The sequence below is a fragment of the Microtus oregoni genome, unplaced genomic scaffold (assembly GCF_018167655.1).
Source record: "Microtus oregoni isolate MIOR12 unplaced genomic scaffold, Mior012 000112F_ref0000385, whole genome shotgun sequence".
NCBI lineage: Eukaryota > Metazoa > Chordata > Mammalia > Rodentia > Cricetidae > Microtus > Microtus oregoni.
In genome coordinates, this window is record NW_024544738.1 from 1,807,550 (window position 1) to 1,830,272 (window position 22,723).

The window sequence follows — 22,723 nt, forward strand, 5'->3', positions numbered from 1 at the left end:
CCTCCTGGTGGTGGTAGCTCCTTAAAACTGAAGAAGCTAGTGAAACTTGAAAGGGGCAGGAAGTAAAAATCTCGCAAATCTCAAGGAGTTCCTGGAATTTACAAAGTTCATTCTTCCTCCCACAAGGTTACAGAAACAGTAACAATTGTTGAGATGAGGAGAGTCTAACTGGCCCAGCTGTCTGAGTCCTCCAGAGAGCTCCAGTAATACATCTTTCAGGTATTTTGGTGCTGCAACTGTCTTTGAATCACCCATGCTCCTGTATGTAACCCTTCATTCATACTCTTGTTTTTTTTTTCCAAGACAGGGTTTCTGTGTAGCTTTGGAGCCTGTCCTGGAACTCTCTATAGAGCACGCTGGCCTCGAACTCACAGAGATCCGCCTGCCTCTGCCTCCTGAGTGCTGGGATTAAAGGCATGTGCCTCCTCACCTGGCTTATTGGTACTCTTGAAAGTATCTCCAGTAAACTCACTTGTTCATGAAACTAGGCTTGGGTGAAACTATTTCTTTAGTCAAAAACAGAAGAACCAACCTTTGAGATCTGATATTGCCATCTTAAGCTAATAAAGGAGAAACACACTGGCTTTGTCACATATACAATAGGGATAACCAGGAAACTCTGCAAGGTCATATTTATCCTCTTTTAAAATTACTAATTTTTTCATATAATGTATTTTGATAATATTCTTTCACCTCCCCAACTCCTTTCAGATCCTCTCCATTTCCCTACCTACCCAACTTTGCATTCTTTCTCTCTCTAAAAAAAGTAAACAAAGTAAAAAATGAAAACCAAAACAGACAAACTAAAACAAGAGAACCGATAAGACAAAAATATCAAAACAAAATGAAAAGTACACACACAAACACAACCCACATGGAATCTGTTTTGGCTAACTCTTCTTGGGCCTGGGTCCTGCTCTGGAGTGCTTTGGTTATACCAAGTGATATTCCAATGGGCAAAAACCCAACTCTTCTCCTCCTCACAGGTATCAGTTACAAACAGACTCTTGGTTAACTGATGGTCTTTGTGTCCGGTCCTTTTTCCAGGGCTAGAATTTTGTTTGGTTCCAGCCTGTGTAGGTCTAGTGTGTGCTGCTGCAGTCTCTGGGAGTTCATATCGAAAGGATTGGAGACTCAACAAGACTTCCAAAGACGAAGTTCTCAGTACAAAGGATATTTATTTGCCCCAGAGGGACAAAGGACAAGGAATAAGAGACAAAGACAGGAAAGGAAGCAGTTGAGGAAGAAGGGAAAAGGAGCAAGGGAGTGGCGGGGGGGGGGATATTTTCCCAGAGGGATAGAGAGGAGACAGATGTGACCCATAGATAAATTGCAGTTTATAGAGGGAAAAGGAGAAACCCCATGTTAGGATGAGTTGGTTTGTTTTGATTGGGCATGTGAATAATGGTAGCCAAAAGAGAGTATTTTAGTTAAGGTTTTATTGCTGTGAAGAGACACAGAAAGTTAGCTTTGTGTGGGGTCTGGGATGGGAGAAGAATCTTCAACAGGTCCAGGCTGCTGTGCAGGCTGCTCTACCATTTGGACCATATCATATGATCAGCAGACCCAATGGGACTTGAGGTGTCAGTGGCAGATAACGACGCTGTTTGGAGCCTTTGGCAGGACCCCTATAAGTGAAATCACAGAAGAGTCCTTTGGAATTTTAGACCAAGGCCCCGCCATCATCTGCAGACAACTATTCTCCCTTTGAGAGACAGATCTTGGCCTTCTATTGGGCCTTAGTGGAAACTGAATGTTCAATAATGGGCCACCAAGTTACCAGGTGACCTGAACTGCCCATCATGAGTTGGGTGTGGTCACAAAGTAGGATGTACACAGCAGACATCCATTATCAAATGGAAGTGGTGGATACGAGATCAGGCCTGAGCAGGTCCTGAAGGCACTAGCAAGCTACATGGAAAAGTTGCCCAAGTGCCTATGATTCCTACTCCTGTTCAATGCCATCTGCTGCTAAACATGCACCTATAGGGGTGTGCCTCATAGGGTGTGCGCTATGATTGGTTGACTGAGGAAAAAGTAGGGCCTAGTTTACTGATGAGCCTACATGATATGCAGAAGTGAACGGCTGCAACATTTCCACCCCCTTCTTGGACAACCCTGAAAGAAACTGGCAAAGGAAATCTTCACAGGGGGCCTAACTTCAGGCAGTATACAGGGTCATACAGTTTGTTTGGAAGGGAAGATGGCCATATGTATAATTGTTCACTGATTCATGGGCTGTAGCCAATGGATTGGCTGCATGGTCAGGGACTTAGAAAGAGCATGGTTGGAAAATTGGTGAGAAAGATATCCAGGGAAAAACTGTGTGGATAGATCTCAAATGGGCAAAGAAACTTGTGTCCCATGTAAATGTTCATCAAAAGGTGACTTCAGCTGAGGAGGAGTTCAATAATCAAGTAGACAGGACGACCCATTCTGTGGAGAGTCAGCCTCTTTCCCCAGCCATTCCTGCCATTCATTTCAAACAGAGACGGGGATTATGCATGGGCTCAACATTATGGGCTTCCAGTCACCAAGGCTGGCCTGACTACAGCTACTGCTAAGTGACAGATCTGCCAATAGCAGGGACCAACCTGATATGACACCATTCCCTGGGGTGACCAGTCAGCGACCTCGTGGCAGGCTGACTACAGTAGAAAAGACAACATTTTGTTCTTACGGGAGTAGATACTGATTCAGATATGCATTTGCATTTCCTACACATATGCTTCTGCCAAAACCACCATCCGTGCACTTACAGAACGCCTTATCCACCATCACGGGTATTCCACACAGTACTGCTTCTGACCAAGGAACTCACTTCACAGCCAGAGAAGTGTGACAGTGAGCCCGTGATCATGGAATCCACTGGTTTTACTATGTTCCCCACCATCCTGAAACAAATAGCCTGATAGAAAGATGGAATGGCTTTTTGAAGACATAGTTAAAGTACCAATTAGGTGGCAGCCTGGAGGAGTGGGGCCGTGTTCTCCAGAAGAAGGTGTGTGTTATATGATTTGAATAAATATCTAAACATGGTACAGTTTCTCCCATAGCCAGGAACCACAGGTCCAGGAATCAAGGGGTGAAAAAGGGAATAGTTTCACTTATTATCAGCCCTAGTGACTCACTGGAAAATTTTTGTTCCCTGTTCCCGCCATTTTTTTCTTTTGGCTTTTCAAGACAAGGTTTCTCGGGCTGGAGAGATTTCTCAGAGGTAAAGAGCATTGGCTTCTCTTCCAGAGGTCCTGAGTTCAATTCCCAGCAACCACATGGTGGCTCACAACCATCTGTAATAAAATCTGGTATCTTCTGGCCTGTAGGCACACATGATAAATAAATCCTTTAAAAATGTCTTTTAAAAAATATAAGACAGGATTTCTCTTTGTAGCTTTGGAGCCTGTCCTGGAACTCTGTAGGCCAGGCTGGCATCAAACTCACAGAGATTCATCTGCCTCTGCCTCCCGTGTGCTGGGATTAGAGGCGTGCACCACTGCCACCCAGCTTGTTCCCCTTGTTCCCATGATCTTAAATTCTACTGCTCTAGAAGTTTTGGTTCCAGAAGGGGAAGCCCTTCTGCCAGGAGCCACAACAAACTTTCTATTAAACTGGTCTTCTTGGCCACGTTTTATTTCTAATGTCCTTAAACCCACAGGCTAAGAAAGACATGTGTGAGGAGAGGTGATTAATCCAGATTGCCATGGGGAAATTGGATTGTTTCTCTACAATGGAGCAGGATTGTTTCTCTACAATGCAGTGCAGGAGATCTACGAGAAACTACAGCAGCCTAATCCAGGCAGGATGAGAAAGGGCACAGATCTGTCAGGAATGAAAGTATGGTCACTCCTCCAGGAAAAGAGCCAAGCCTGCTGAGGTGCTTGCAGAGGGTAAAGGAAATACAGAATGGGTAGTAGAGGAAGGTAGTTCTAAATACCAGCTAAGGTCACATGACCAGTCACAGAAACGGGGATTATAATTGACATGAAAGTTTCTGTTTTATTTTGTTAAGACTGTATTTTATACGTTTTCTTTCCTGTATTTCTTTATCATATGTTGTAATATCAATTAAGAATTATCAGTAATTATCATATTTAAGTTAGAGATACTAAAAAATGTTTCTCAAGGGACAATGCCACTATCCTCTATTTCTAATACATTGCGGTCATATGAGGTTATATCATGTAAGGCTTCGTTATGACCTGGTTAAATAGATAATGTGTTTGTGATTGTATGTGGTATAGTTATGTGTAGGAGTTATTATGACCTGGTTATTGTTTTCATTTGGAAATTGATCATGACATGAGGAGATATGATTTGTGTCAAGTTGACAAGGGGTGGATTGTGATGGCTGTTCTCGGTTGTCAACTTGACTATATCTGGAATTAACTAGAATCCAGAAATGGTCGCAAACCTGTGAGAGATTTTTGTGCTTGGGTTGAAGTAGGTAAATCCACTTCTAGTTGGACCTTTGGAGGCAGGAAGACATATGCCTTTAATCCTGGCCACACCTTTTTGCTGGAAATCTATATAAGGACATGAAAGGAAGACATTTTTGTTCTTTACCTGTTTGCTTTCTCCCTCCCTGGGACTAGATTCTTGGACTTGTTCACAGCCAGTCATTATAGCTAGACTTCAACCTGCAAATCATTTCATATATATATATATCTATATATCTGTGGTGTGTGTCAGATTCATTTTATAAGTTCTGTTCCCCTAGAGACTAAGACACTCATCAACTACCTGTGGCAGGAGTTATAACAGCTGCTCTTATCACCCTTGACCTTTCCTAGCTCCTAGCTTCCCCCTTACTCTTCCTACCACCTGCCTTCACCACAGGCTCAACTAAACTGTTTCCATGCTTTTCTGACTGTCTTCAGACTAAGCAATGATTCAAAAGTCTGGGTAATGCTTTAAACACGTTTTCTTAGGTCAGCCCCAGTACAGTCTGGTTGCTCTTCCCTACCCCATCTCATGCCCTTCCCTTGGGTCCTTTGGCACCTGCCCTAGTGCTAAAACATGAGCTCCCATCTTACTCTCTGGCAGGTCCCAGATTCGATCCGCCTTCTAAGAGGCTGGCTCCAAGTCTTTATTCACATAGTATGATGGCTAATTCCAGTTATTAATTTGACTACGACTGGAATCAACTAAATCTCAAACATGCCTGTGTGGGGATTTATTGATTGGATCATTTGAGGTAGAAAGACCCACCGTAAGTCTGGCCTCACATTCTGGTGGCAGTCCACATAAAAAGACATGGAAGCAGGAAGCTTTGCTTTCTCCTTTCCTGGCAAGTTCATCTACTCTGCTGCTGAGGCATTTATTCACTGGTGTTAGAACCAACTTCTCAAAGCCCCTCCTCCCCAAATGGAGAGTTGTGGAGGCATCCCAACTGATACATCTACATAACAACTCCTGCATCTGAGGTGCAGGGAACATTTCAGAAGACTGTAAGAACCAGAGAAACAAGGAGCTTGCTGTGACAATGTAGCTTCCTAGAACGTCAGAAACTACAGTCATGATGTTTCAACACCATGACTACCCAAGCAGGAGTTGAACAAGAACCACAATAGGTGTGCCAAAATGGGCAGGGGAAGGCTCAGGAGGCCTCAACCCTATGCAAAGAACTATAGGCAACTAAGAGAGGAAGTAGCCTTCCCTGGAGTACAGCATACCAATTGGTTGTTCAATACCAAAACACATACAAAATTGCATTCTACAGACTGAACAGGTTATATTTAGGAATATATATGCATATAACAATAATTAATGAAAAAAGAGGCCATGAATTTGAAAGAGAGCAAGGAGGAGTGCATGGAAGCATTTAGAAGGAGGTTTGGAAGGGAGAAATGATGGAATTATATTATAATCACAAAAGTAAAGGAAATAATTTTTAAAGTAAAGAAAATGGGAGGGAGACTTGTTTGGAAAAAGGCTACATTGGGAGTAGGAGAGAGATGAGAGGTGGCAATGGGACTGAAAAATGGCCAAAGTCTATTATATACATGTATGAAATTGTCAAAGAGTAATAAATCAATAAGAAAAAAGACTGGAGAGTCTCATTCTGAGGATTCCTGGAGGCAGGATCGCCCTATTCAGACTGTGGTAGAGGATCTTGGGACTGAGCGTGGCTGTGCCAGCGCGTGGAGCCAGAAGCAGCCTCCGGGATGGACGTGTTTCTCATAATCCGGCACCACAAGACCACCATCTTCACGGATACCAAGGAGTCGAGTACCGTATTCGAGCTGAAGCGCATCGTTGAGAGGATCCTTAAGCGGCCACCAGATGAGCAGCGGCTGTACAAGGACGACCAGCTCCTTGATGATGGGAAAACTGTGGGGGAGTGTGGCTTCACTAGGCTGACAGCAGGGCCACAGGCCCCAGCCACAGTGGGCCTGGCCTTCCGAGAGGATGACTTCGAAGCCCTGCACACTGAGCCCTTCTCCAGCCCTCCAGAGCGTCCATATGCGATGAAGCCACAGGATTCTGGAGACAGTGACGATTAACAAGCTGTGTAGTGAGGGCCCCAGGCCCACCCCCACCCCCAGAGACCCATTCCCTTAATAAAGATTTGGCTGCTGGGCAGCGGTGGCGCATGCCTTTAATCCCAGCACTCAGGAGGCAGAGGCAGGTGGATCTCTGTGAGTTCTAGGCCAGCCTGGTCTACAGAGCTAGTTCCAGGACAGGCTCCAAAACCACAGAGAAATCCTGTCTCGAAAAACCAAAAATAAAATAAAATAAAATAAAGATTTGGCTGTCAAAAAGAAAAAAAAAAGACTGGATATATCCAAGAGGCTAGACAAAAACCTTTCAGGAAGGATTAGAGTCCGCAAGGCCGTCCAAAGCCTAGCCTATGCCTCCCATGTGCAAGTAGCTAACAGTACTGACTGGCGGGGGCAGGAAGAGCACCAGAAGGCCCCAGAGGCTTTTCATGAGAGAACACCTCTGAGAAGTTCACAGGGCCCAATGCAGACTGCTCAGAAGTCTTTTGTAAATAAAATGTCTTAAGTCCCTAAGACACACTTCCCCAATATCAACCGCAACTACCAGCTAATAAATTAATGTCAACTGTTGTCTTATCCATACCTAACTCTGACCCTGACTCTAAAATCAATATTTGAATGCTGACCTCAATCAATACATGATCCTGGTCTTGACCATGAGCCTGACCTGCCCTTCTCACTAACCATAGCCTTGAAACCCACTCTAAATCTGACTCTAAACTCTCAGCCTGAACGTAACAATGACCTGCATTCCAAACACCACCTCATCATGACACTGGCTGGCTCTAACCCCTGACCTAAATGATGCCAAATTTAATCTTTAACCATGACCCTGCTCTAACCCGAGTCAGAACACTGGCACAGACTCTGAACAAGACCTGATACCTAACTCTAACCCAGACTCTGATGCTACACTAAGGATAGCCCGAATTGTACTTGCAAACTCTGAGCTTAAGGAAATGCTAAGTTGTTTCTTGTAAGGTATTTTGTCACAGCAACAAAAAGTTCCTAGCGCAGGAGCCAATTCTCTCAACTTATTCAACAACTTTTAAAGAAATTCCAGTTCACATTGGAGCACATTTATTCAAGGTGATTTAAGAATTTAGAAATGGGCTAGAGCATGTTTAACATGTGTCTAAATTTAATCCCCAGAACCCAAATATGAGTAAAATTAAATATTATTGAAGGTCAAACTAACACAACTAAAACAATTTTGAGGGGCTGGAGAGATGGCTCAGAGGTTAAGAGCACTAATCGCTCTTCTGGAGGTCCTGAGTTCAATTCCCAGCAACCACACGGTGGCTCATAACTATCTGCAATGAGATCTGGTGCCCTCTTCTGGCCTGCAGCATACATGTAGGTAAAACACTGTATACATAATTATTAATAAATAAATCTTTAAGCCGGGCGGTGGTGGCGCACGCCTTTAATCCCAGCACTCGGGAGGCAGAAGCAGGCGGATCTCTGTGAGTTTGAGGCCAGCCTGGTCTACAAGAGCTAGTTCCAGGACAGGAACCAAAAGCTACGGAGAAACCCTGTCTCGAAAAATCAAAAAAAAAAAAAATAAATCTTTAAAAAAATAAAAATAACACAATTTTTTAAATATTTATTTATTTATTATGTTTACAATATTCTGTCTGTGTGTATGTCTGCAGACCAGAAGAGGGCACCAGACCTCATTACAGATGGTTGTGAGCCACCATGTGGTTGCTGGGAATTGAACTCAGAACCTTTGGAAGAGCAGGCAATGCTCTTAACCACTGAGCCATCTCTCCAGCCCCCAAAATAACACAATTTTGAAGTTGAGAGCTGGTGGTGGTGGCTCATATCTGTAATCCCATTACTTTTGAGGCTGAGACAGGACTATCATGAGTTCAAGGCCTGTTTGAGTGACAGTGATATTTTGTCTAAAAACAAAAACAAAACAAACTTAAACAAAATAGAATAAATTTGGAGAGATCACACTATCTAGTAGTGTGTGTATATGTGTGCATGTATATATAAGTGTGTGTGTGTGGTATGTGTGTGTGTTACTAAAGACTGAACCCAGAGCCTTATACATGGTGAACAAGCCTTTAGCGCTGAGCTATAACCCCAGGCTGGCACTACCCAATTTTAAGGTCAATTTAAAGGGACAGAAAGAAGATCAGTGATCTGAGGATAGGGTAAAAGCATGTTGAAGGGCAGAAAGAAAAGATGACAGTGGAACACAAGGAAACTTTTGGGGGTAGTGAAGAGATTCACTGCTTTTTATGTGGTTGATATGAATATATATGACACATATATGAATATATGATAATTTTATACACTTTAAATATGATCAAGCTAATTATAGCTCAACAATATTACTTTTAAAAAATTCTTTCTTCCAGGTAGTGGTGGCACATTTCTTTAATCCCAGCACCCGGGAAGCAGAGGCAGGTGGATCTCTGTGAGTTCGAGACAAGCCTGGTCTACAGAGTGAGTTCCAGGACAGGCTCCAAAGCTACAGAGAAACCCTGTCTCGAACCGCCCCCCCCCCCCCGTAGGAAGTCCTACAGCCAGTAGTTACCTGCCCACTTGGGCGTGGCCTCTTATACTATATATGCCAATCTCCGCTCCAGCAGAGGATTCTGATTTGTGAGTCTACCCCTAAATAAATAACTGTCTATTTCTCAATTCTGAGCTAGTGTGGGATTTCTTTTAAGCGTCCTTCTTCACCACCACCCCCACCCGCCACAAAATATTCTTTCCAAACTCGGCATGGTGGCACACGCACATCTCTAATCCTAGCATCTGGGAAATGGAGGCAGGAGGCTGAGGAGTTCAAGGCCACCCTCACCTACACAGAAAGCTCAAAATCAGCATGAACTACATGAAAGAGACCACATTTCACAAAAGAAAGTGGAAGAGGGCTGGAGAAATTACTCAGCAGTTAAGAGCACTGGATGTTCTTCCAGAGGACCCAGGTTCAATTCCCAGCAATGACATTAGCTCTCAAATGATATCTAATGGTCTCTTCTGTCTGATGCCCTTTTCTGTTATGCAGGCATACATGCAAATAGCACAGTCACATCCATAAAATATATAAATAAATATTTAAAAAGGAAGAGGAGGAAGAGGAAGCAGCAGCGACACTCAGTGAGATGTCCGTCAATAAAGGTACCATCTGAGATCAAGTCCTTGAAATAGGATTTGCACATGCGTGCGCGCGCGCACACACACACACACACACACACACACACACACGGATGAATAAATGTAAAAAAGTAACGTAAATTCTTTGCCATGTGATGTATTTTTTTTTATATCCAGTAGGTGGCAGTTAGAACCACAGATTGTGACACGGTGTTTGTATCATATCCTGTGACAGTATCTTAGTTTGTAAAAATAACACACAGGAAGTATCCCAAAATCATTATAAATCACCAAGTTTCTATGCATTAATTTTTTGAAGCTTTGGATCCAGCAAGTATAGAATGCAGGAAAAAAATGGACATAGTCCCATTTCAACCCAAGAGCAATTTGCAGTCATCAGGCTGATTGATAGTTGAACAACTTTTTGCGTTTCTATAGGATTGTTTTTAATAGAAGGCCTAGAATGTGCTATTAAAGCCACTTATTCTCTGTGAAAAATGCTCTACTTTTAGAAAAACAAGGAATGTAATTCACTGTTAGTTAATATGTCACACACTGGGTTTATTCCCCAGCACCCAGGCAAAACTATAAATTAAAGCCTAGCCCTGCTATATCATTGTCTCATTAAAAAAAAGATTGAAATTTCATTGGTTTAAGTCCCTTAGTTCTCCAGTTGTCTTCAAAGCATTTTCTTCTGACAGCAAGGAAGAGCTGCAGTTTACCCTGCATAGGAATATGGGGCGATTCCTTTGACCCCAAGACCAGTAATCTGTTGGGAAAAAAAAGAATGAAACTGGTAAATTATAGTCTTCAAACCATTGTTACAGATCCAGGCATGGTGGCTCAGACTTGGAACCTCAGTACTTGGGCAGTTGAGGCAGGAAGACTACATAGCCAGCCTGGGCTATGGAGTGAGATCTTGTCACAAACAAACAAACACCAAGCAAATTGAGATAATATGTCTAGGGGCTGGAGACATGGCTCAGGGGTTAAGAGCACTGACTGCTCTTCTAGACGACCTGAGTTCAATTCCCAGCAACCACATGGTTGATATATATATATATATATATATATATATATATATATATATATATTGCCCTCTTCTGGCCTGCAGGCATACATGTAGGCAGAACACTATATATAATAAATAAATAAAAATAATAACATGTGTAGCTACTTTTAATAACCCCATTTTATTTTATTTTTTTAAAAAATTTATTTAACTCTATGTGCATTGGTGTGAGGGTGTCAGATCCCCTGAACTTGAGTTACAGTTAGGAGCTGCCATGTGGGTGCTGGGAATTGAACCTGGGTCCTCTGAGAGAACAGTCAGTACTCTTAACTACTGAGCCATCTCTCCAGCCCCCCCCCCATTTTATTTTTTATCATGAAAAAGAGTTAGGTATTACATGGTTCAACCAGTCATTCACATACATTCCAGTTCAATGAGCGAGCATGCACACTGATATAGAGCAATTTAGTTCTATTATTTTCTCACCTGTCAAGAAAGGTAGGTTTTTATTTGTTTGTTTGTTTCGGTTTTTCAAGACAGGGTTTCTCTGTGTAGCCCAGGCTGTCCTGGAACTCTCTCTGTGTAGACTAGGCTGGTCTCAAACTCACAGAGATCTGGCTACTTCTGCCTCCCGAGTGCTGGGATTAAAGGCGTGCGCCACCACTGCCTGACTCATGTAAGATTTTTTAAATCAGTGTTTGCTGTCACAAAAATTGTTAAAAACCTGCACATCTTTTTATGACATCAGAACAATCAGATGATCTTACAAACACTATTGAAAGTAGGTCAGACACATCATTCTGAACTTTACATAACTTATAGTCTAGATTAACATGCCAATCACGTGGTTTTTGGGAAGTATGCAGAAGCACTGATCAATTATTTAACAGAATACCCTCCACGCCCCCCAAAAGGCCACATCACCTTGAAAATGCCACCAGCATCTGGCTGCCTCAGAAGGCCTTCAGCATCCATCCCATCCCTGGCACAGGTCACATACATTTCAGAGTAATCCTTTCTTCCAAAGCAGCATGATGTTGTTTTATCAACAGGCAACTTTACAGTTTGGAGTCGTTTTCCTAGGTCAACAAATACTTTATTTGAAATTTAGGTCTAAAAATTTGCAACATACACAATGCTTCTGGAGCTTTTCTGAAGGATAGGGATGGTCTAAGAGACTGTGGGGCTCAGAATTCATCCCTTGGAAGGGGCTAGTGCACATCACAATGGCGTACCAACATGTGCTGACTACATCAACTTAAAACCTGAGGAAGCTTGGAAAGGAATTCTAGACACAAAAGAAAGCATGGCTCAGCACTCCCCCCCCCAATGGGCTGTGCATGCTGGCAGTGAGCAGGAGCTCCGCAACTCTTTTAAGAGAAGGCTTTCTGACTCAGCATAAGAAATGGCAGCTTCTATCCTAATATCCAACAAAATAGACTTCAAACTAAAATCAATCAAAAGAGACAAAGTAGGACATTTCTTGGAAAAGTCTACTGGATACTATGGGCCTGTAGGGTGAAGATTGGTATGCCAATGGTACTGAAGAACTCTGGGTGACTGTCTAGGCAGTGAGATGTCTCTGTCAATTCTAGAGTTTTGGAAGTTCCTTAAAATGCACTTTCTGTTTTCTTAGGTAATATTATATACTTCTGAAGTCTTTGATGGAGTTAAACAATAGATAGTTATAATTATAGTTTCCCTTAGTTATGATAAAATATAAAGTAGATATAAATATTGTAACTGTAATTCTTGCTAGACACCTGTTTTGTTACATGTAATTTTTAACTAAACCTTCCTTTTTATTTAGACAGAAAAGAGGAAATGATGTGGGAAGTCCTTCTGTATATGTATTGACTGACTCAAACTCACCATCCCCTTGGTTTAATCTCCTGATTTCTAGGTTTATATATAAGCTACCATATTACCTGGCTCCCATCCATGTATTTAACTTACCTTCTCTGACAATTAACTTTTGGCAGAGAGACTTACTTCCATAGAAATTCTTGTATTTTGCCTTCATTTCCCAAATTGCCCAGTTAAGACCACTAAGATAACTCTAACTGTATTAGTAATGCTCTCTAGTTTTCTGGACTGGGTAGGGTTCCATTTCGTCTGCAGCCTACCTGTCTCAGGATCTAGACGAATCACTCTTCCTCCATTGTAACAGGCCACCCAAAGCTTTCCCTCAGCATCAATGCACATTCCATCCGGGATTTGTTCATCTTTCTCCATCTTGTAAACACTTCTGCGGTTGGCTGCAGTTGAAAACCAAAACCAAAACACGACAAAACAATGGGTCACCCAATGCTAACGAGTAGACAGTGCCCTCTCAAGCTGCTTATAAACATTGGTCACTTACGCTTGTCTAGTGGCTGGCATGTGAACAGAGGATTTTTACTACATGATTGGGATAGATTCACGCCTTTTTGTCTTTATAGATATATAAAGCTTTCTAAGCTTTCTAAGACTTCAGAGGAAAAGAAAAGTTGGTTTTCTTTTTTTTTTTCACTTCTGGAGATAGAACTCAGAGCCTCGTGTATGGTAGACAAATGCTCTACCACTAAGCTCAATAAAGCTGCGTTATCTATTTATTTAGATACAATTTCTCATTTTATATCCAAGGCTGACCCAGAATTCGTTGTATAGCCCAATCTGTCTTTAGAGTCTTAAAATAATCTTCCTGCCTCAGACTTGTGAGCACTAGGATTAGTCTTATAGGAGCAGTCATTTCCAAATTCTTAGTAAAGTATCTATAGGTAGCTCTCTGAGGCTGACCGAAACTAAGCTTTGCAAGTCTATCTCGGACGTTCTTCAGTCTGTGCTTACGTCACTGTCTTAGTGACCAACACTCGTGCTTTTACTAAGCTGAAGATCTATATGGCAGCTTAATGGTACCATATGAACAATGCATGTACAAACCCTGGGGGGGGCACTCATTATTTTTCTTACTTGCTACAAAATCAAGAAACAATATTTAAAGAGCTTACTTATTAAAAAGGGCATTCTAAAATCCTCAGGCTGCTTAAAGGAGATCCAGAGTAAATAAACAATGGACAGTGAAAGGTAGAGGAGGGCTGGAATGGTACCTTAGCACACACAAAGAAATGAGTTTGCTCTCCAGCACCTCAAAAAAAACAATACAGAAGAATAGCCAGCTACAAAATTCAGGTCATTCCAGCAATCACATTGAGGTATAATGGAAAAATGTTAAATCCATGTGTAAGGAAATTGGGTAAGAATAGTCATAAAAAGAACACTACACACTTCAAAGAAAAGCCCTGGAAGAGTTTGCCCTTGATTAAATCTACATAAAGCCTTGTGACTTTTTTCAAGTCATTTTTATGATTGGTTTTGCTCTTCCTGTCTGGCACTTTCATTAAACAGTTTCAAGGTCTCCGTTTTAAATTCTTCTAAATAATTTTTTCCCTAGAAGTTCCCAGTGATGGCTCATTTTACAGAACATTGATGGAACTGAACCAACCTGGAAGCACTTTTCTGTTATTTTTCTGTTTCAAAGATTGTTCATTTGCCTACGATTAACTAAAGATCAACTAAGAATCGGGCACCCAAATGGTCAGAGTTTTCCCTCTTTTCTTGCACTCTGTTGTATATTATGTGCCTTTAGGTGCTATCTGATAGGTTAAGATTCATTCTCCAGGGAGGAGATGGAAAGCAAAAGTTCAGGCCTAGTTTCAGTAGGCCAGCTATAGCCCTAGTCCCAAATAGCAGAGTTCAGCTGTGCTGGGGACCACAGCTTGACTGGCAGCTCAGTCAAGTCTGAGTCATCTTTAATTTCAAAGTTCTGTAGTTGACAAAGAAATACTTTTTCACATGGACTGTGGGAGAGATCCCTTACTGATCATTAAGATATAAAAATGATATGAGTGGTATTATAAAAACTAATAAAGATGTTCTTACAGATTTGTCCTGTATGCAGGTCATAGTCAAAGGCATCCACAGCGTAGGACAGGCTGTCAATATAGTAGAAAATTTTATGGTCCAGGGACCAATCCAAACCATTGGAGATGTCTACTTGGTCAAAGTATTTCTTAACGTTGTGATCGGGAAAGAGGGAGTACAAGGACCCTTGGTGCCGCTCAAGTACTGCTGGGGCTGTTTCCTCAGCCATGGTGCCTTTGGGACACAAAGAACATTAGCTCAGTCCTGTAGATGTTCATCCTGTACAACCCCCATCTTCCCTCATTATGGATCATGATACCAACACTTTAGATTAGGAGACACGAGGGTGAATTTGAAACAGTTGGTGACTTTGAGGTCCAGCTGGGCTATATAACAACCCCCTTCCTCAAACTCTCTCTCTCTCTCTCTCTCTCTCTCTCTCTCTCTCTTTCTCTCTCTCCCCCCCCCCCCCTCTCTCTCAAACATCCACACACATACACATATACACAAGTGTACACACCCACTATTTAGCAATTTAGAGATATGGTTTCAAATAAGAAGGGATAAACATGAACTAACCTCATTTTCTCCTACTGAGCACAAGCATAAAACCTGAACAAAATGCATGGTAGACGCTAAGTGTGGTGGCCCCTCCCCTGTAATCCCAGCACTCTGGAAGCCGAAGAAGGACGATGAGAAGATTGGGGACAGCCTGAGATATGTAACCCCTTAAAAGAGATTTGTGGACTCCTAGACCCCCACACACTGGGATCAAATTGCTGAAACACAAAGTCAAATAAAGACAAATGTCTCAAGTACTTCATTCCCTTAAGTCGGTGTTCAGTATTCAGGGAGATGGACTTGGGTGACACATGCTCTCAGAGGCCAGAGCAGACTGATTAGAGCAAAGAAACTGGGAAGCTACTATTCATGCTTCATTGGAAAGAAGAGGAAAACAGATTGCAAATATGAGAAGCAAGCTTGAGCGGCAAGAGGACAGTGTATAGGGCCCTCCTCTCTATACATATATACACACACATACATGTATGTATATAGTGTATAGGTCCCCTCTCTCTCTCTCTATATATATATAGATAGGTATATAGTGTATAGGTCCCCTCTCTCTCTCTCTATATATATATATATATAGGTATATAGTGTATAGGTCCCCTCTCTCTATATATATAGGTATATAGTGTATAGGTCCTCTCTCTATATATAGGTATATAGTGTATAGGTCCTCTCTCTATATATATAGGTATATAGTGTATAGGTCCTCTCTCTCTATATATATAGGTATATAGTGTATAGGTCCTCTCTCTATATATATATATAGGTATATAGTGTATAGGTCCTCTCTCTATATATAGGTATATAGTATATAGGTCCTCTCTATATATAGGTATATAGTGTATAGGCCCTCTCTCTACATAGGTATATAGTGTATAGGTCCTCTCTCTATATAGGTATATAGTGTATAGGTCCTCTCTCTATATATAGGTATATAGTGTATAGGTCCTCTCTCTATATATAGGTATATAGTGTATAGGTCCTCTCTCTATATATAGGTATATAGTGTATAGGTCCTCTCTCTATATATAGGTATATAGTGTATAGGTCCTCTCTCTATATAGGTATATAGTGTATAGGTCCTCTCTCTATATAGGTATATAGTGAATAGGTCCTCTCTCTATATAGGTATATAGTGTATAGGTCCTCTCTATATATAGGTATATAGTGTATAGATCCTCTCTCTATATATAGGTATATAGTGTATAGGTCCTCTCTCTATATATAGGTATATAGTGTATAGGTCCTCTATATAGGTATGTAGTGTATAGGTCCTCTCTCTATATATATATTGTGTATATATATATTATATAGGTATGTAGTGTATAGGTCCTCTCTCTCTCTCTCTATATATATATATATATATATATATATATACATTGTATAGGTCCTCTCTTCTGTAAAGCAAAGGACACTGTCATTAAGACAAAAAGGCAACCTACTGACTGGGAGAAGATCTTCACCAACCCTGCAACAGACAAAGGTCTGATCTCCAAAATATATAGAGAACTCAAGGAAAAAAAAAAAGAACTCAAGAAACTAGACTTTAAAATGCTAATTAACCCAATTAAAAATGGGGCACTGAACTGAACAGAGAATTCTCAACAGAAGAAGTTCAAATGGCCAAAAGACACTTAAGGGATCATATTCTTTAAAAATGACAATGCCATAAAAAAGAGAGAAGGGAGGAGGGTCAAGAAAATGCTTCATTAAGAGGATGAAAAGACAAGTAAGTACAATATATGATTCCAGACTGGATCCCTCACTGGAGGGGAAAATTCCATAATGGACATTATTTAGTAAGTTAATATACTAGAAATACAGACTTATTGAATCAATACTAAACTTTTGTAAGTTGCTTACTAAATTGTGTGCACGGTGGCACACACTTTTAATTCCAAAACTCAGAAGGCAGAAACAGGTGTAGTTCTGTGACTTCAAGGTCAGCCTGGTCTACTTAGCAACTTTCAGCCTGGCCAAAGTTGCATAGTAAGACTGTGTCCCAGAAAAAAAGTCGTTTTCCTTAGGGAACACACAAAACACCCACACATGCAGCCCTAAATGTTTCTGGAGAGAGAAAGGCTCAGATAGAGTACATATGAAAACAAGAACAAAATGTTTACAAGTCACTCTCTAACTCTAGGTAAGGTTTAATACATATATATGTTCATTATATAGTATTACTTATTTTGGTAGAACACTTATCTAGTATATATACATTTTTTGTTTCATCCCACAGCAACACACACACACACACACACACACACACACACACACACACAGAGTAAGATTCAAACACAAGAAATAGGGGCAAAAAAAGAAAGAAAGAAATCATACCAGCAAAGTATCTCCCAGCAGGATCCACCTTCCCATCATTGAATCGATTGTTTGTCTTATCTTTATCCACTGTGGCTAAGACAAATACTGATTGATCTTCCCAGTTCAAAGCACAAAATTTGGTTCCAATGGTGGCAACATAGCCTCCCAACTGTCGAAGTGCCACTGAGCTAACTGGGGCATCTGCAGAGGTAAAGACAATACCTAGAAGGTAGTAGGCAGTCTGGTGGTCGAGCACAGAGGTCCCTGTGTCATATTTCATTTCTTAGGCAGGGGTTCAGTGATTTTTTTTCTTTTTTTTTTTCGTTTTTGCTTTTTCGAGACAGGGTTTCACTGTTTAGCTCTGGCTGTCCTGGAACTAGCTCTTGTAGACCAGGCTGGCCTCAAACTCACAGAGATCCACCTGCTTCTGCCTCCCGAGTGCTGGGATTAAAGGCGTGAGCCACCACCCCGTGGGTCCAGTGATTTTAATGGTACTAAGATGTTGTCTGACCATGTAGCAGAGGGGTAGCCCCAGTCTCAGTATTCTCTTGCCTCTACCTTCTGAATACTAGTATTATTGGTGTACATGGCCGTATTAGTTAATAGCATGTTGAAAGAGTCCTTATTTTTAATATATTTAATTACAAATTGTTTCTCATTTTCCAAATATTTTTGAAAATATGCGTGGTAAGAATAATACGATTATATATGCAATGAAATACAACCCTTATATCTCTATTATATTCTTATATTTTTATTAATAGTTAGCTTTTCTGGTTGTAATATTCTTCCCTGTATTAAAAAGAAACCTTTTTAAGTGGAGAGAGATTACCATGTTGGGTATCACAGGAAATACACTTATCTGAGCTTGTTTAGAAACATTTCCCAAGCACCTCATCAAAGCTAAATGCTCTTAGCTCAAAGCCCTGCTCAGAAGTGACTCAAGCCATTGGGGACCCTGGGAATATACAAGACCCTATAAGGAGGGTCATGCTCTTAACAAGGAATCTAACTACAGCCTGAGATGCCTCCTGATAATTTAGCTTTCTAAACTCCTGCTAACACATAGACCCTTTGCAAGACTGGGAAACTTTGCTAATTATGGGTAGGAATTTGGGGAATGCTGGGAATGAGGGACCAGGGAAGGCAGAGGCAGAAGCATTCTGCTTGGAGCTATAAACACATTGATGGGTAAGTTTGAAGCTGCTTCTAGTGGAAGCAAGAACCTGTGAGTTCCACATCAACCTTAGCTATATATCAAGCCCTTGCCTTATAAAGAAAACGGTTCAGTAGGTAAGGGCTTTTTGCTACCAAATCTGACAATCTGAGTTCAATCCCCAAAACTCATATAGTGTAAAGAAAAGAGTTCCAAAAGTTGTCCTCTGACTTTATATGGTGGAAGGAGTGAACCGACTCCTGCAAGTTCTTCTCTGATGTCAACATGGGTGCGGTGGAACCAGTATGCCCCACACACAAAATCAATTTTTTCAAAAAGTCTGGGAATGCAGCTTGTGGTGTGTGTGTGTCCTGGTTTCAATCTTCAGCATCAGGGAAACATGCTTTAAACTCACAGTTGGATTCATGGGAAAAGAGCAGAAACCAGAAATTCCCTTTGACTTAGGAAAATCCTGCTATCTCTTCCCAAGGATCCAATAACAAAAACAGAAACTTGTTTGCCTACTTGATAAGCACTTCCCGGCCCATTGCCTTGAGACATAGAAAGCCCTAAAAACTCCTCTGAAACCACAAAGCTCTCTTGGGAATCCTGTCAGTAATCTCACATTCGTGCTGGGAGTAAACAGTACTGGTTGATGCTTTTGAAGCCTAGGAACTCTTTTTTTTTCACAAAGAAGTGATACATCTGTTTATATTGTTGGTTTTTTTAAAAAATGGAGGTCTTGGCCTAACCAGAGCAGATAGCTTTTGCTATGCCACTAATGGAGTGTTCGCCGTGGATACTGTTATCGGAAGGCAATGACTATACTGAAAGAGACACTATAGTACCTCAGCATTAAAACAGAAACAGGGCACTGGAGGCATAGTTTGGTGGTAGAGTACTTGCTGAGCATGCGTGAAGTCGAGGGTTCCATCTCCAGTATCACAAACTAAAGCAAAGGAAGGTGGGAATGCTGTGCTCCATGCAAGAGAATGAGAAAAATATTGATGATCATCATTGGGTTCAAGTGGGCACAGAGACCATGATAACCCAAAAGATTTCAAAGTATCTTTAGTCAGGCTTTAAGAAGAAGGACCCAAGGCAATGATGTCCCCCTTATATCCCCCCAAGCTGGGAAAAGATGGCTAACTGTGAGGAAAGGAGCTCGGCTTTCATTCTTACCCACGGCCACTCGTTGCACATGCTTGCTGAGGGAGTCCCATCGACAAACCTTCTTTGCAGGGATGTCTACAAACAGCAGAGAGTTGGATGCCTCCTCCCATACTGGAGACTCCCCACACCTGCAGTTGTCCCGTAAAACACATTCGATCCTGATGGAAGACATGGTCGCAGGAAAAGCCTATTAAAGGGAACAGAATAAATGAAAGGCAATTGTATGGAGCAAATTCAGCACAAGACCCAGTACGGACAGACGGCAGGTAGTTAAGGTATGCACAGTAGCACTTCTGTACACTGTAAATAGAGCTTTTAGATGCAATAGGAAGACAAAAAACCTGTTAATTGTTTTATTATAAAATTAATTTTATTAAGGCAGCCTGGAACCAAATGTGAAATCTCCTTGAGGTATGACAGTATTGGATCAGAACAAAAAGGCGGGTGCATGCCCCCCCCCCCATCAGAGAAAGGCAAGCAGCATGGAAAAGGAAAAAGAAGAAAGGGCTAGTAGGACGCGGCATGAGGCATCTTCAGTCAACTTACCAGTGAGGGTCTTTTCAGAAAAGAAGCACTCTGCCACCCACACCTTGGTGGTACTAACTCAGCCTTTTATGCTGGCACCCTGACCTCCAAGGGAGCGGGCAGCTCCCTTATTGGTGGCTCCTCTGGGTGTCTGCAGGTCACCTTTTTATGCTCTCACTCCCCCCTCATCAATGGATGCTATTGATCTCCTTGGGGGGCAGCCAGTTTTAGAAATGTATTCATCAGTGATAATACACTGAATTAAGTCACCAGCCAGAGGCTTGGTGTGTGGCTAGGGCTTGGGGTTAATATCTAGTTCTGTCCCTACCTCCCCCCAAAAGCCCATGTCCATTTTCAAATTCAGACAGTCGCAGGTGTGAAGGGCATTTTCCCTCGTTCGTGTATTTTTGTTGTTGTTGTTGTTGTTGTTGAAGCTTGGCTCCTTGAGGCTAGTTGGTAGGGAGCCTTGAATCCCACAGGCAAAGAACAATCTAGGCTTGAATTTTAGGCCAAAGACTGTAACCAGTGAACTGGGAGAAATAAAAAAAGAAAAAAATATCAGAAAAATAGACATCTATCAAGAATTCTCCCTTGAAGGAGCAGGAAACTTGGCTCTGCAAGTCTGCCCCAGTAGGCCTTAGTGCGGATGGAAATTGCAGCAACATCATGCTTCTCCCAGGGATCTACCACGCATGGGTGGGCAAGTGAATACAAGGGTCGGGGGAGAACAAGCTTTGGTTTAATGTTTCCTTCAATAAATTGCATGATTTTAGAAACACAGCTCAGACCTCTGTCTCAAAGTATTAACTCCCAGCACTGTAGCATTGGCCATGTTTCATTGGCTGTTGAAAATTGGCCCAGGCTCCAAAGGGCTATCAATCTTAGATAAGCCGCAAGATCAGACGTGGGACTTTTGCAATAGTATTTTTAACCCCACAGGCAAGCAACGTGTGGGGGGGGCAGTGCTGCCAAATGACCCATTTTTTTTTTGCCCGGGCTGGGGGGAAGGGAGGTTCTGACTGGCGGCTTGGATGGGGGTGGAGTACCTGTGCCAACGGGAGGGTTCTTCGGACACTGCTGCGCCTCCCGAGGTTGGGGGCAGTGACAGCAATGACAGAGCTCTGGGAAGCTGACCGCCACCGAGCCTGCCTTCTCCTGGCATGGGGTCTCCGGCTGGTCTCTGCGCAGGGTGGGAAGACAAGGGTGAGAGAATCTAGCTTCCCGGTCGCCTGGGGATCTAGCTTTCTTGCCTTCTCCACGAATGCTGTACTGTCCTGGATATTCGCAAGGCTAGTGGGACAGCGCAGGCAGCTCAAAGGTCACGCAGAGAACCTTGGGAAGGAGAAAAAAACTCGTCAGGCAGGCCTCACCTTTCTCGCTCCCGGTGCTCCTGCTGTTCCCCTCACGTCTCCCACAGCAACTGGAAGCACCCAGCGGAATCCAGCCGGGGCAGGCGTGAGAAGCGGCAGGGGCACAGCAAACGTAAACTTTGGAGTTTGGATAGCTATCTAAAGTTAATCTCTTAGTTCAACAAACAGAAAGAAGTTGTTAAAATACCTAAGGGATTGGGACAGGGATCTGGTTAAACACAAATAGGTTAAAAAGAAAAGAACAAAGCGGTTAAACAAAGCCCTTTGTCTCCCTAGCTGGGAAGACCTTGGTGGCAACAGGCCAACTCTTGCAAAAATATTTTTGGAAGGGGAAGAAAAATGACTTTATTTGATATGGTTTAAAAATCACATGGAATAAATGATCCTAAACATCAGTTAGCTTTCCAGTCCCCACCGAGAGCTATACATGTTATTTCTTTTCCCTTCCTTGTTGTAGGGTTACGGTGAAACTCAGGACCACCTACCTCCAGGTATTCTACCACTGATCCACACCCCTAGCCCTTAAGAAATTGTTGTTTGACAGTCTCATTGTATATCACCAACTCCACATCAAAACTCAGCCCCCCACCTTTCTTTTCTTTTGAAACAGTCTCAGGTAGGCTGGGCTGGCCTTAAACTGGTTATGTAGATAAGAATAGCCTTGATTCCTCTTGCCTCTGTCCCACTTTTCCCTTTTCTAAAAAATATTCATTTATTTTATGTGTGTATGTGTTGCTTGCATGTAGATAGGTGCACTGGATACATTCATGCCTAGTGTCTGTGGAGACCAAAAAAGGGTGCTGGATCGGGTGCTGGATCGGGTGCTGGGAGTAGAACCCAGGGCATCTACAAAATTAGCAAGTGCTCTTAACTGCTGAGTAGTTTCTCGAGCCCCAATTTTTTTTTCTTAAAAAGCAATGGAGGGAGGTGGCTACGGTGGCACATACATCACCCTAGCACTCCAGAGGAGGAAGCAGGTCACTGAAAGTTCCAGGACAGCTAGGTTTAGGTGAAGAGTTCCAAGTCAGCCATAGATGCATAAAGAGATCATTTCCAAAGTTCAAAATTAAAATAGGGG

The 22,723-nt window shown here is 42.1% G+C and overlaps 2 protein-coding genes across 5 annotated transcripts; one reads left to right on the plus strand and one right to left on the minus strand.

Moving 5' to 3' along the window:
- The first annotated feature begins 6,164 nt into the window (after nucleotides 1-6,164).
- On the plus strand, nucleotides 6,165-6,503 carry LOC121443712 (elongin-B-like). The gene has a single exon (XM_041645517.1). It carries the CDS (start codon nucleotides 6,165-6,167, stop codon nucleotides 6,501-6,503), a length of 339 nt encoding a protein of 112 aa, XP_041501451.1.
- A 3,257-nt stretch (nucleotides 6,504-9,760) lies between these two features.
- Nucleotides 9,761-21,715, minus strand: LOC121443742 (regucalcin-like). Of its 4 annotated transcripts, none has more exons than XM_041645540.1 (7): nucleotides 21,646-21,715; nucleotides 19,760-19,937; nucleotides 17,440-17,622; nucleotides 14,551-14,766; nucleotides 12,756-12,887; nucleotides 11,554-11,708; nucleotides 9,761-10,386 (listed from the first exon to the last, which is right to left on the minus strand). In XM_041645540.1, the coding sequence occupies exons 2-7, from the start codon at nucleotides 19,920-19,922 to the stop codon at nucleotides 10,336-10,338; spliced, it is 900 nt and encodes a 299-aa protein (XP_041501474.1). In that variant the 5' UTR covers nucleotides 19,923-19,937; nucleotides 21,646-21,715; the 3' UTR covers nucleotides 9,761-10,335. The 4 variants fall into 4 exon arrangements, with proteins under 4 accessions (XP_041501474.1, XP_041501472.1, XP_041501473.1 ...); XM_041645538.1 differs by lacking the exon at nucleotides 21,646-21,715 and adding an exon at nucleotides 21,322-21,450; XM_041645539.1 differs by lacking the exon at nucleotides 21,646-21,715 and adding an exon at nucleotides 20,297-20,409.
- Between the last annotated feature and the right edge of the window lie 1,008 nt (nucleotides 21,716-22,723).